Below are 15,373 nucleotides of genomic sequence, written 5' to 3' on the forward strand. Positions count from 1 at the left end.
TCATTGCTTACTGAATCACATCACAGAGTATATTCATATAAAATACTGCCATATTTTTCAACACTTTCTGAGTCTGTACAGGAAATGTGGGCATATAGTTATTCAACTCCTTCAGGACATATAATGTAGACTTACATCATATGTTGTGTTCCTGCCTTTGATGCGGGCTCACACACCGAGCCCGCATATTTCCCCAGACATGACAGCTGAATTTATCAGCCATCATGTGCCTCTAACAGCTATTAACCTTGTAAATCTCTGACAGCGGCATTTAACACTCGCCGGCAGGGGGCGCTTCATTTCACGCTCCCATCAGCGCACCTGTGACGTGATCGTGAGGCGCTGATAGCCCCTGTGCCTGTCTTTACAATCCTCCAGTGAAAGACAGCTTGTAGCTGGCATTCATAGGAGTTTGTTATTTTAGCTATACATAGCACAAGCAAACAGATGATTGATTGCATCTTCAAGTCCCCTAAGGGGACTATTAAATACAGTAAAAAGTGAAAAAAAAATTTTACAAAGAGGAAAAAAAAAAAAAAAACCACAAAAGTTCAAATCAGCGCCCTTATGTCCCATTAAAAATAAAAAAGCTTAAAAAAACTACATGTATTTGGTATTGCTGCGTTCAGAATTTTCGGATCTATTCAAAATATAAAATAAAGGAATCAGATTGATAAACTGCGTAATAAAAAAAAAAATCGAACAGCCAGAATTAATTTTTTTGGCCACTGTAACATTGCAATAAAATGCAATAAAAGGCAATCAAAACATCGTATCTACCCCAAAACGGTATCCATAAAAATGTCAGCTCGGCACGCAAAAAAAATAAGCCATCATCCAGCCCAGATCCCCAAAAATGAAAACGTTCCTGGTCTTTTCTCATACAAATTTCAGAATTTTTTTTCACCACTAAAATAAAAAAAAAATTATACATGTTTGGTATCTGCATACTCGTACTGACCTGGAAAATCATATTGTCAATTTTACCATGATAAATAAAACCCCCAAAAAACAATAGCATTGCACTTTTTTGCAATTTCACTTCACTTGGATTTTTTTCCCATTTTCCAGTATACTATATAGTAAAATTAATGGTGACAGTCAAAAGTAAAGCTCGTCTCGCAAAAAACAAGCCCACATACTGCAATATTGATGGAAATATAAAAAAGTTGTGGCTATTAGAATAAGAGGAAGGAAAAACAAAAATGAAAAACAAGAAAATGGCCCAGGGGTGAAGGAGTTAATATTAAAAGGGAAAACTTTCAAAAATAATTATACATTCATAGCAAAATGGATTTCATCAAGTAAGTACACCAGTCTCACCAGGTTTAATAGAACTATTGAACAGCGTTTATAAACTGTTTATGTTGCAGACTCTAGTGAAAGATCTCCTTTAAGAAATATAGTTATTTTCAGGGTCATAACTATAGAATACGCAGAGGTAAGAGTACACAGCCAATTGGTCCCTTTGCTCCAGATGAGAAGACGAGTAAAATAAAAGGTGAGGAATGTTTGAGGAGCCCTGTTTTGTATCAGGGTCCAGGATCTTATTGTCATCATATTTGCAGTTAAAGTCCACTGTCCCACTATCAGTAGTTGATCAGTATTTTTTCTCAGGAGTGGGAGACAAAACCCGGAGTGGGTGATAAATGCAGAATTGGTGACTTGTTTCTATTATACCTTCTCTCTGATTGTTCCTCATCTAGTTTTAGCTCCCACTCCTGAGAAAAAATACTGACCGAATACTGACCAAATACTGATAGTGGGGCCGTGGCCAAAAACTGATCATTAGCGTAAATTCACACGTGCTAGGTTTGTTGCTAAAATTTCTCTGTCTGAAAATCAGTTCCATACAATCTAATAATAAAATGGTTGTTTCTGAAGCAAGCCTCAAACAGATGGAAGAAGAGTCATAAAATTATTTTTGCTGAGGTCTGGTTAGGACACAAGTGCACCATAGGGCAATACCGCAAGAGGAATGAGAGAAGGTGAGAGTAATGGTATTGCTCAACTGGTGGGGGGGGTTGTGTAAGGAAACAACACTTGTAAGAGCCTTAGAATCCATGGCTACTGCCCCTTGGCTGGAGGAAAAATTCTTCCAGATAGCAAATCCAATTACAGATAACAACTCAAATTATATTTGATTTTTTTACCTTCAAAAAGGCGCTAGTCCGGTGCCGAAACTCACTGGTTAATAAAAACCTTCATTTATGCCATCGAGGAATCTTCATATCGGCAATCACAGCCCGGGTATCGTGATCTCTCATCTGAAGTGAATAGAATTTTTTTTTCTAATTTGTCGTGTGTGAATTCATCCTAATGAACAGTATATTAATAGGACTTAGAAAGGATTAAGGCACTGTGGCATTTTCAGGAGGTTTTACTAGTTAATGATGACTTAAAAATATGAAGGTACTCACTTTGCCTTTAAAGCCTATATTTTTTGGCATGCATAGATTTAACCACACTATTGTGAAATTTGAACCAGAGGAAATAATTGGAAATAGGTAAAAATATAGAAGCAAAGTAGAAGGTTGCATTTCCATGACAGTCTTGGTAAACAGCCCATGGTATATACATAGCTCCAGTTAAAGTGTAATATACAAGAAACTCTTATGCTGTATGAGAATGGCTTCAATGGCTCCAGACCTGCATCATTGTGTCAAGCCTTCTATTCTGCAGCACTGAGAAAAAGCCATTTCCCAGGGGACTATATATGAAAACACAGGCAGAGATTCCTACTGAAAATAATCCAGCCAATCGATACAATCTGGATCGGTGCCATTTTTCTTGTGTTAATTTGTGTTCACCCAGCTCCCCAATGATAAGGCTTCTTGCATGGCGAATGCAGCTAAGCAGTCTCTGGAGAGAGAGACCTGTCAGGCTGATCTCATCGCCCCGGGATTGGCACTGCTACAGAATGAATTCATGAATAAGCACAAATCACATACACTGGAGACTGCAGAACAAAATCGATTCACCATCATGAGAAAGTGACCACGCTCATCTCTGGACCAATTATTTTTTGTGCTGGTCATTAGTGTTGGTTTTTCTTTGCTTATCTTTTTCACATGTTTTCTGTAATTATCTAGGGTTAAACGTAGGATGCATCTTGAACGGTGGAGTATTTTATTAACTGTTTTAATGCTGTGAAAATTTTTGCACATAAAGATAAGCTTTCAGAGTCCTGGTGGTCCATATTGACTTAATAATTCAGATGAGATCCCTTGTTATAAACTTACACAATGCAGTTTTTACACATGTTGTATGCAGTTCCATTAACAATTATATTACCTGTCATATATGTTATGAAAACTGCTAAAAGTGGAATATAACACATCTCGTCTTGTCATATACATGTTTACTTAGGTACTAAAAAAAGCTAATAATTATTTTTGGGTCCATAATGTATGAATCAGTTTTTGTAGGAACATACAGGTGCTTCTCACAAAATTAGAATATCCTCAAAAAAGTTAATTTATTTCAGTTCTTCAATACAAAAAATCAAACTCATATATTGTATAGAGTCATTACAAACAGTGTGATCTATTTCAAGTGTTTATTTCTGTTAATGTTGATGATTATGGCTTACAGCCAATGAAAACGCAAAAGTCATTATCTCAGTAAATTAGAATAATTAACAAAAAACACCTGCAAAGGCTTCCAATGCGTTTAAAAAGGTCCCTTAGTCTGTTTCAGTAGGCTCCACAATCATGGGCAAGACTGCTGACTTGACAGATGTCCAGAAGGCAGTCATTAACACACTCCACAAGAAGGGTAAGCCACAAAAAGTCATTGCTAAGAAGCAGGCTGTTCACAGAATGCTGTATCCAAGCATATTAATGGAGAGTTGAGTGGAAGGAAAAAGTGTGTTAGAAAAAGGTGCGAAAGCAACTGGGATAACCGCAGCCTTGAAAGGATTGTTAAGAAAAGGCCTTTCAAACATTTGGGTTAGATTCATAAGGAGCGGACTGCTGCTGGAGTCATTGCTTCAAGAGCCACCACACACAGACGTATCCAGGACATGGGCTACAAGTGATGCATTCCTTGTGTCAAGCCACTCATGACCAATAGACAACGCCAGAAGCGTCTTACCTGGGCCAAGGAGAAAAAGAACCGGACTGATGCTCAGTGGTTCAAGTGGTCCATTTCATTTGGAAATCAAGGTACCAGAGTCTGGAGGAAGAGTGGAGAGACACACAATCCAAGCTGCTTGAGGTCTAGTGTGATGGTTTAAGGAGCCATGTCACCTGCTGCTGTAGGTCCACTGTGTTTTATCAAGACCAAAGTCAGCGCAACCGTCTACCAGGAAATTTTAGAGCACTTCATGCTTCCCTCTGCCGACAAGCTTTTTGCAGATGGAAATTTCATTCTCCAGCAGGACTTGGCACCTGTCCACACTGCCAAAAGTACCAATACCTGGTTTAAAAATAAGAGTATCACTGTGCTTGATTGGCAGCAAACTCGCCTGACCTTAACCCCATAGAGAATTTATGGGATATTGTCAAGAGGAAGATGAGAGGCACCAGACACAACAATGCAGACGAGATGAAGGCTGCTCTAAAAGCAACCTGGGCTTCCATAACACCTCAGCAGTGCCACAGGCTGATCGCCACCATGCCACGCCGCATTGATGCAGTAATTGATGTAAAAGGAGCCCCGACCAAGTATTGAGTGCATTTACTGAACATGCATTTCAGTAGGCCAACATTTCGGATTTTAAAATCATTTTTCAAGCTGTTGTTATAAAATATTCTAATTTTATGAGATAATGACTTTTGTGTTTTCATTGGCTGTAAGCCATAATCATCAACATTAACAGAAATTAACAAAGGAAAAATGACACTAGGGCAGTATTCAGACTAAAAGTATGTTAGTAAGCTTTCTTAATTTTCACTTGGGCAACAACCAAATTTATATTTTCTCGTACACTCTTTAATTCTTCATGGTAAGCCGTGCGTCATTTTTTTTGTTACAGCTGCATTTCGCTACCTAACATTTGTTTGGTATTGAAGCAAAAATGACTCAGCTAGTTCCTTTCCATTAAGATTTTAATCTTTCAGAGTCCTTCGGTTTTTGTTGTTTAATGCTTTGATCTTTACTTGTAAGTCCTCATGCACAAAACTAGGCCATTGCACGAAGCTATATTATGGTAAACGGATATTACACAGTCCCTGTAAACACATACTATCCCTACATATTAAAATCAAAATAAGTTTTAAAATGGAAATATTAAAATGCTCATAATTTATATATTGTATTTTCCAACAAACAGTTCTTATTTTGACCAGAACATTCTCTTTTCCTTATGCCTTTTCCTTGTTAATATCAATGGCTTTCCACTTTGGTATATCTCAGCAGACTTCACTTCTGTATCCCATCAGTTGAATAATTATTCAGTAGGTTTATTGTGTCTCTTTATCTCTACTACCTTGTTTTCGAACCTATATAGAATATTTTCACTCATCGCTCATATTTGTTAACACAATACAACATACGCCCCCATAGAACAGAAGAAGAAGAGTCATGTTGGCCAACGTTAATGTCTGGAAAACCTCAATTTGTGGAGATTGTCTATATAATCTTAGATATTTGTTGGCAATGTCTTAGTCTCAGCATTTGTTGGCAGACTTTTTATTTAGGGAAACAATTACAACATGCGGTACTTAAATTCTGTAAGGCTAACAGATGTATAGCAATATAATGCAGTATCAGGTCATATTGCTAATTGAAATGCAGACTCTGTATATTATTATCCCATATCACATTGCACTCTGGGTCTGTCTCGCTCACTGAGAACAGAGGAGATCAATGTATTAATTACTATATAGAACTCACACAAAAATCAGAAGTGAGGCTTTTTTGCTGGCATTGTCAAACGAAGACAGATGTACTTGATCTTACTCAAGTGTGGCATGTGTACTTTCAAAGACAATTTGGACCATATGTCTGCATGGCTTATATTGCTCACTGCAAAAGCAGTTTGAAAGTCTCTTTATTTTATTCATTGCCACATCTCTCCCATCACAGTTAACGTCTGAAATAGCAGCAAAGATATGGAAAAAAAAAGAAATTGTATCTGTAGCTATACCATTATCAGTTTTTTATATTTAAGTGCCCATTTTTATTTCAAGCAGACTGGTTGAGAACCAGGTTCTGAGACCCCGACTGATTGCTAATCCCCTCCCCCCCCAGAGGTGCGCAGCTCAGCAGACAGGAGCGCACAGCTAGTGCACTAGTTGCTCTTAATAAAGAGTATTAGTTACACTTTAATTTTTTTTATTTAAATTTTATCCTCTAATCTTTAAAGGATAGGCAATAAAAGTCCAACATACAGTGTGTTTCATATGCTGTGTTAAAAAGATGATAGGCAACGTAACTCCTCTCTTTATTCTTCGTTCTTTCCTTGTTTCTTTCTTTTTCTTTATTTCTTTCCTTCTTTCTTTCTATCTTCAACTTTCTTTCTCTCATTCGCTCTTTCTCTCTTCCTTTTTCTATCTTTTTCTTTTTTCTTCTTTCTTTTCTGCATTCATTCATTATTTGTTACTATTTGTTCCAAAAAAAACTAAATATTACTCAATTTTCCTCAATGTCCAAATTCTTGAATACTGCTTAGGGCACTATATTATTCAGAATATCTTCAGAATATTGAGCTTTATTGAGGTAACATAGAATGACAAATAAAGTGCTTTTCGTTCTCAGCATAGTAGAATGTCAAATTGTCACTATGAAACACTATATAGGCTCATGAAGAAAATCCGACTGGTCTTGGAAATATAGTTGAGGGTCCACCTGTGCAGCAGACGGATGTAGTTTTCTAATGACTTTTTCATGAGAAGTGTGTACATTAGGAACACAAATATTGGGTGGAATTCATTAAGACCAAGGATGAGCGGACCCGTGAAAGTTCGGGTTCTGGTATCTGACCCGAACTTTATTACAAAGTTCGATTTGGGTACCGAACTTGAACCATAACTCCATTGAAAACAATGGGGACCCAAACTTTTCAGCTGGAATTTTTTTTTTCTTTCTCTCCTCCCGGACTTCCCCTGGAACTCCAAATGGACATTGCAACCAAGAGAAGTCCGTGTTCGGCCTTTAGCACAAGACACTAACTGTCCAGTGCGAACCCTGAACTTTTAAGTTTGGGTTTGCTCATCTCTAATTAAAACTATCATTCCAAGACTGTAGTAAGATGCACCATTTGTTCACAAAGTTGGTATATGTTTGGTACATCTTTAGGCTGTTTGTGAGCCAGAATGGGAAATTTACACCAACTCAATTTAGCTATAATTTCTGCTATGATTTATGCCATTTTCTGATGAAAATTGTTGCTAGTCTTATGGACCACAGTTGGACACACCCCTCCACTAAACTCCATTTGCAGGGTTGACATCAAAACCCAAAAACTGACAAAATTCTTCCACAGTCACAACTTTTATATGCATAAACTGGTATAAAATCTTTGACGAATTACCCCCATAAGGTTTATATAGCAATAACTATGTAATAGAATAATTACCTGTAGACTTAATTAGAAGAAAAGGAAAGTATGAAAAATAATTAAACAGTCACCTACAGATTATGTTGGGATTTCTTTATTTTTGAGTTATGTGTTCTTTTGAATTACCCTTTACACTTTTGATGTTGCCATCTTACACAATGTGTATAATAAATTAAAGTAAAAAAAAAATCAGCACTGTGCACACTTCCAAAGGGAAAAGCATTTCTGTATGCTTGTGAGCACATCACCATTTAATTTTATCTACTTCAATTTCTTTGGCTCCAAGGCCTTAACATTCAACAGTCTAAGGCTTCTCTTTGTCGGTGATTCTTATCTCTTTTTTTCGCTGGACCTGTTGTTGTAATATCTTTACACAGACTCTAAATGGCTATCAGCTCCTAATCTCTCTACATGGAATCAGTGATGATTATGTTTGATCTGGTAGGACATCCCTCCCCCGCTCTCTTCTTCACTGCATATTTATATGCTTTCTTCAATATGTTTTGTGCTCATCTCACAAACGCAGTGTGTCAGACCCTCACAGTAAAACACTCATCACTTATCATCGTTATCCAACGTTGTGTCACACAGGTCTTATTTTCTATTGATTTCATCTTCAATTGACATTAACTGCGTTGTTAACCTTTATAAAGATGAGGGGCCAAGCGTGTGTCATATTAACTGGATGGTTTTATGGTTTCCAAAGTGTTGACCTAGCTCCAAGGAGCAGCAGAGGGCTCCTGTCACTTTGTGTTTTGTTCTACGTGTGTTTGATTATTGATAAAATATTAATTCACATTTACATCGACATATATTTGAGTGAATGCCTCTGCTTTAGAAAATATATTGCTGACTGTCTTTACAGACAGAAATAAGCCTAGTAGTTCCAAGGATTCCATTTTTTGAACAATATAGGTCATAAATAGAGATGAGTTGATTTCAACTCAAATTTTTCAAAAATCGGAATTCGTCAAAAATCAGATTTTTTGCATTTCTGCCATTTTTCTAAACTGTAAAAGGCCACCAAAAGATTAACAGATAAAGAAACATCCTTATTTACCTCACCGCTCATCTATCTAGCCCCTATGATCCTCACCGTCACACTTCCGTTCTTTCCCGCATCTTATCACAGCGGAGAGCGGGAGGGTTTTGCGTATGCATAAGTAAGGTCGCTGTACACATCGAGATGTCATGAAGTCATGACACGCTTGTGCAGAATCTTGGGGATTTCAGGCAAGTCGCAGTGATAAGAAGATGTTGTAAGATCCAGATGGGTGACGGTGAGGAGCAGAAGGGCTTGAGAAATGAGCGGTAAGGTGAGTATAAGGATTTCTTTTTAATTTTTACATATTATATTTATTATGTTCTGTAATGTAGAGACCTTAGAATATAACGGATATTAAATTGGCAAAAAAAAACTTCTCTGCAAATCAAGCTTCCTTGAAACAGGTAAATTCACATTTTGCCTCACCCGCTCATTTGTAATTGCAAGTAGTTCTTACATAACATGCATCAGTAAAACATATTTGTTAGATATGAAATCACTAAAAATATAGCAAACTGTGTTTTGTTTTTCCATCTGATGCTTTTCATGTGCTTAATAGGATGGTATGCGCATTCTACAGATTTAGCAAGTGGCACCAAACAATCGGCACACTACACTACCAAGGCAATGCATTACGATCACTCTGCGCTATTACAGTAGCGAGCTGTTCTACTGCTAAGTGTACGGCCTGCATGAAAAGTATAGAGCATAAGTATACTACTTTAATGGCTTGAATACTACTACTGCCACTTGCTACATCAGTATAATAAAAAAAAATCAATATGTCATGATGCACCGGACAGTATTTTTGTCATCATGTGAGGTCAAAACTACATAGATGTAGTGCAAAATTGATAAACAGAATCATAGTTACAAGAGTAGTCAAAGTTAACCAAGGGATTCAGAAGGCAAATGGGGGAAAAAAACATCTAAGGTACAGAAGAAATCAAATAGAAGTATAAAGATGTCATGCAGGTACCATAGTTATATAAAGTCTGGATTCAAGTACACTTGAAAGCAGGTTCAAGCAAAACAAGGAATAAAGCTGTGAATTACTAAGCTTTTTCTGAAAACATGTCATTCATGATGATTTTTAATTGTCCAAAGAGTTTATCATGTACAGCTGTCAAGGCAGATCTCGTTTTTCACATAATGGGTTAGAATAGTGCTCCCACTAGTGTAATTAGCATGGTCTTTTCTTGGCTGACCATGCTCCAAAGAGCATAAAAGTGGCATTATTGGCTAAAAGACACTGCTGGAGAGTGGTCAGGTCACTCTGCTAATCAAACATTGACATATTTTTTTAGTACTGGTGTGATACGTTTTCCTCAAATTCTGACATCAAAATGTCTAGAGAAAAGTTTTAAAGTTCTTCTTTAATGGCACAATGTCTGTGGAGAAACATATTATTTTTATTATTATTAATGATGTCTCTGAACAGCACAGTGAGCAGAGGATCCAACATATGGCCATGGCTTGCTTCATTAAAAGACTTCTCGTTATTTTGATCTCCGCTGTTTATTTTTCTCATTGGGGACATATTTCTTTAATTGTTGTTTTAATTTTCTCATGTCTAATTGACAAAGGATCCAGATGGACTAAATCTTCCTGGTTTCAGTATGTATTAGAAAGAGTTTTGGACCATTTATTTGTCTATTAACACTATAAACGGTTGAGAAACTTCATCTGTAGATGTAAGCTCAATGTTTAACATCTCAGCTACCAGTCAATCAGATACTATAATCAAGCGTTTTAGATAGTTTTTCTCTCTTTTCTCATTCTTTATCTTTATTTTTATGGTCTTATTAACATGATTGTACAAGGTTCCAATATATTTACCCATTTGTATGCCCAATTCCTTGAGTAAATTGATTCCAACATTAGAGAGTATTTACCCTACTTATTAGTGATGAGCGAGTATGTTCTGTTAACCCTTTCAGCAAGCATGCTCTGGTGCTCGCTGAGTATCTTCAGCGTGTTAGCCGTTATGTTTTAGTCACTTTATGCAGATGATTTGAGACTGTTTGACAGCTTTAATACATGTGAGGAATGCCTAAGAAACAGACATTACTCACATGTAATAAAGCTGTCAAACACTCGCAAATCATGCGCATGGCGTGACTCAAACATAACACCCAAACACGCTGAAGATACTCGGAAAACATCCAAGCATGCTTGTAAATCTCGAGTAACGAGCATTATATAGATAATCATTTTACGTTTGAAAAATAAAATTTCCAGGAACACTTGTAGAGTAGTACAGCATTTTTAATTTATAAAATACAGTCTACACATCACCCCTGCTCCAAAATAATCTGGTTCCATAGCAGTCATTGTAATAAATATAGAATAATATACCTTGAAAGAATATTACCGTACATTGACCAAATGATTTTACCAAGAAGCTGCCATCTACAGCCCATATTTTGCCACAATGCTATGGCAAACATTTTTCTACCAGAACCCAATATTACTAGCATAGCATCACCAAATGTTAGCACTAACCATCACAGTATCATACAGGTCTCCTGGGTATCTTCATGATGCAGACCAGACAAACCAATAAAGTAATATAAAAATGCAGCTAAAGGTATAGTCTACTGAATAAAGTATTCCAATGACTCACATGTGATACCTTTCATTCCCCAAGAAGATACAACTAAAAGGGGGCAAAGGAGACCTGAGACAACAGACACAAACATGCCATTACTAATTTATCAAGTAACTGTCACTTAGGAAGCTAGTATTAGTAAGTCTTCTCCTTGCTACAAACATTACTTTATCAAATAGATTATTGCATATGTATTGTAGAAAAAGACCAAATTATTTCTTAGAGCTCGACAATACTGTAGTGCATTTTTTTTGGATAATGGATCATTTGAATAATTGTGCTTTACTGTTTTTTCAGGAGGCATCTTTGAGTTTTTGGAAGGACCCACTGGGCAGCTTGTGAGTGCAGAAGAACAAGCCTTTAGATTTGCTGCAAATATCATCAACAGAAATCGAACGCTATTACCAAACACAACACTGACCTACGATATTCAGAGGATCAATCTTTACGACAGTTTTGAAGCCAACAGGAAAGGTCAGATGCCATGATTTTATAGCCTTTGAGATAATTACAGCTGGCTGCCAACAAAATGAGCGTGTTTTAATTATTGCTTAAGGTACTAAATATTGATATGTGGGAGCTCAGAAAGAGGAATTGGCTAGCTAGGTGGTGATGATAGGTGCCAGCTAAGACAGTAATAGGGGACAGAGTACTGAAAGGACTTACTGCAGGAATTGACAGGAACCCACCAAAATGGAGGATAAGCCAACAGCCTAAAATCTATGAAATCCAACAGCTTATCCTTTTGTTCTCCCTGGGAATAAGCACCTAACTTAGGAATCTGGCATCATCTTTTGACATTTGCTCATGCACTCGACTAGACAAGGTCCCAGACATTGTTCTCCTTTATGTTCATCTAAGTGATGTTGGGGTTGATATATTTTATATTGCCCTTTAGGTTGGTACAAAGCGTGCCTTGGTTGCATGGAGGAAATTGCTAGCTTTATGCCTTTTTGCTCTTGGGGTGTATGTATCCTTCAAAATTGAGGTGCATCTGCCATTAGATGGACATAACTTGGGGCTCCAGTAAAACTTAATTCCTGTGCAGTCAGATTTGTTTTACCATATTGCCTCTTGTCTCATTGCCTCCAAGTTGGTAACATGCCTCCAAGTTGAGTTATGACTCAAGGCAGCGAGATAACCTAGGTATTGTACATGATCAAATAAACAGTAGTTAATTAATTGAGATAATTGTAAAGATTAATGAAACTTTATGGACTAGTAAAGAAGGGCACAAATAATGCTCTGGCCCTTGATTTTTCCATAGAGAAGTTTGCAAAACACAGCATATTGTCACATGACGTGTATTACATCTATTTATCTAGCTTTATTGTACATGCCGTATGACTTTATTCTGTATTCAATAGAGTTTTCTACAATACCTAGTCATCTATTCTAAACCATAAGCCAATGCCATGCTGTTAACATTATCATTTGTTCCATAGAGACAAATTGCTTCTGATTTGTGCTGCAGGTCAGAATTTGGTCAAGCAGTTATCCTTGTTGATTTACTTTGAGTATTACATGTAACCACGATGTGCTCAATGGTCAAGTTATTACTATCTCTTCCAGTTAGGTCATAGACAATTTATGAGCCCATTGCCTATTGTGGCCAGAGCTAAACCAATAAAAATTGATCTTTCTTTTCCATGGGCTGAATTGCCCTTAACAGACCCATCGTAAATCATATACATAGTCTATATACTGTATCTCTTATTGTATAGTGCAAGAAATGCAATACAAACTAATAGAATTATTTGTTCCTTATTAATTTGAAAACATTAATTTGAACAGTGCTATTAAAGTAAAATTAGTAACTATAATTATATTTTTAAGTTCATAAAATGGAATGAAGAAAATACAGGCTAGTGAAATATTGGTGTATAAAAGGTCAGAAGTGGTCCCATAATAATAAATATAATAGGACTACCTTCAAATCCTACTTGGCTGTACCTACTTCCCTAAATTTCCTTCTCTTGAGAGGAACAAAATAGGATGCTTCACAAATAAAATAGAATAAAACAATACAAAGCCTCAGTGTTTTAATATAATATTTTGGTCTAAGGGTGAGTGTGTACTCTGCATCACTAACACAGGGAAATCCACTGCCAGACAAACATTTTCCTACATTAACCACTGTAGAGGAAATGTAGTGAGTATTCAGATGAGTCAAGTTGTCCATGCAGCAAATTATGACATTTTCACCATCTTTAAATCCTATAGAATAAACTTTGTTTTGATGAAATGACATAGGGTTTATTTTCTACCAGTTTTAACACATGGAAAAATATTATTGCTTCTTTCTTTCAGCTTGTGACCAGTTGGCCCTTGGAGTTGTTGCCATCTTTGGCCCATCACACAGTTCTTCATCCAACGCTGTGCAGTCTATTTGTAACGCACTGGAAGTGCCACATATTCAGGTCCGATGGAAGCATCACCCTCTAGATAACAGAGACTCCTTCTACGTAAACTTGTACCCAGACTATGCTTCTCTTAGTCACGCAATTCTGGATCTTGTACAATTTTTAAAATGGAGATCAGCTACAGTGGTCTACGATGACAGCACAGGTATGATGATGCGATGACGCTATGAAAATAGATTATTTATGTACAAGAATATTTTCAAGAATTTAACTTTACTGTTTCATACACAGCATTAATACTTATAAACCTTCCATATGTGAAATCATCATCCAATGTACAAAAAGAAGCAATAACTACCGTGCATCGAAACCAAGAAATCCATTCTGTCCTCGGAGCAGATGATAGATGGTGTAAAATGGAATAAAGAAAAAAATCTGTAAAAAATAATAGTATTTACATGTATTTGAAAATTAGGAGAAACTGGTATGGGGTGGGACCATGGTTTTCTACTATCCAGACTAACTTATATTCAAACGTATTTCATGGAGATGAACTGATCCAAATACAGTCTAGCTTAGTTCAGGAGGTGAACCACATTACCAAACTGACTTGCACAAGTTTGAGCACTTTAACTCACACTACATTATATTTGCTCCTAAGCTAAAAAAAAGATGTGATACAATATATGTACTTGGGTTAGAGAGATATTCAGAGAAGTATTTCTTCACCAGTTGGTGAAGTGATTTTGATTGACTGGGCCACATATGTTTTTACAAACTTTATAAAATTAATGGGTAATATTTTTCATACCAGCACTAAACATTTGTATGCCAGGTTTGGAAAGCTACCAACCAATTTGTGCATATTTATATGTTAGGCTTTTTTTAGGCAGCTACACATTACAAGATTACATGAATATTCCAGTGACAATGTACTAATTGTGGAGAGCCCAGTGACAATCATCCCATTCACTAACGTAAGCCACAAGCAAGTGTCCATTGGTTCTGCAGCTATGTGAAAGAGATAATTAGATTGAAAGTGGCTGGAATTGGGATCCACTGAGCATACACAAAAAAGTTTTGTGATGCACACAACCTTTTCATATATTTTGGAAGCTAATACTATATACAGTGGGTATGGAAAGTATTCAGACCCCTTTAAATGTTTCACTCTTTGTTTCATTGCACCATTTGGTAAATTCTAAAATGTTCCTTTTTTTATCATTAAAGTACACTCTGCACCCCATCTTGACTGAAAAAAAAAAAACAGAAATGTAGAAATTTTAGCAAATTTATTAAAAAAGAAAAACTGAAACATCACATGGTTATAAGTATTCAGACCCTTTGCTCAGTATTGAGTAGAAACACCCTTTTGAGCTAGTACAGCCTTGAGTCTTCTTGGGAATGATGCCACAAGTTGTTCACACCTGGATTTGGGGATTCTCTGCCATTCTTTCTTGCAGATCCTCTCCAGTTCCATCAGGTGGGATGGTGAACCTTGGTGGACATCCATTTCCAGGTCTCTCCAGAGATGCTTAATTGGGTTTAAGTCAGGGCTCTGGCTGGGCCAGTCAAGAATGGTCACAGAGTTGTTCTGAAGCAGCTCCTTTGCTATTTTAGCTGTGTGCTTTGGGTCATTGTCTTGTTGGAAGGTGAACCTTCGGCCAAGTCTGAGGTTCAGAGCACTCTGGAAGAGGTTTTCATCCAGGATATCTCAGTACTTGGCCGCATTCATGTTTCCTTCAATTGCAACCAGTCGTCCTGTCCCTGCAGCTGAAAAACACCCCCATAGCATGATGCTGCCACCACCATATTTCACTGTTGGGATTATATTGGGCAGGTGATGAGCA

The 15,373-nt window shown here is 36.9% G+C and overlaps 1 protein-coding gene across 1 annotated transcript in view; it reads left to right on the plus strand.

Annotated features, from left to right (window-relative positions):
- GRIK3 (glutamate ionotropic receptor kainate type subunit 3) overlaps window positions 1-15,373 on the plus strand; it is an 849,506-nt gene that overhangs the window by 334,277 nt on the left and 499,856 nt on the right. The window contains exons 2-3 of the mRNA XM_073665899.1: window positions 11,458-11,634; window positions 13,471-13,728. Of these exons, the coding sequence (XP_073522000.1) occupies window positions 11,458-11,634; window positions 13,471-13,728 (435 nt within the window). The remainder of the gene's footprint in view (window positions 1-11,457; window positions 11,635-13,470; window positions 13,729-15,373) is intronic.

This window comes from Phyllobates terribilis, unplaced genomic scaffold (assembly GCF_046119375.1).
Source record: "Phyllobates terribilis strain yellow unplaced genomic scaffold, ASM4611937v1 Scaffold_2__4_contigs__length_985480577, whole genome shotgun sequence".
Taxonomy (NCBI): Eukaryota; Metazoa; Chordata; class Amphibia; order Anura; family Dendrobatidae; genus Phyllobates; species Phyllobates terribilis.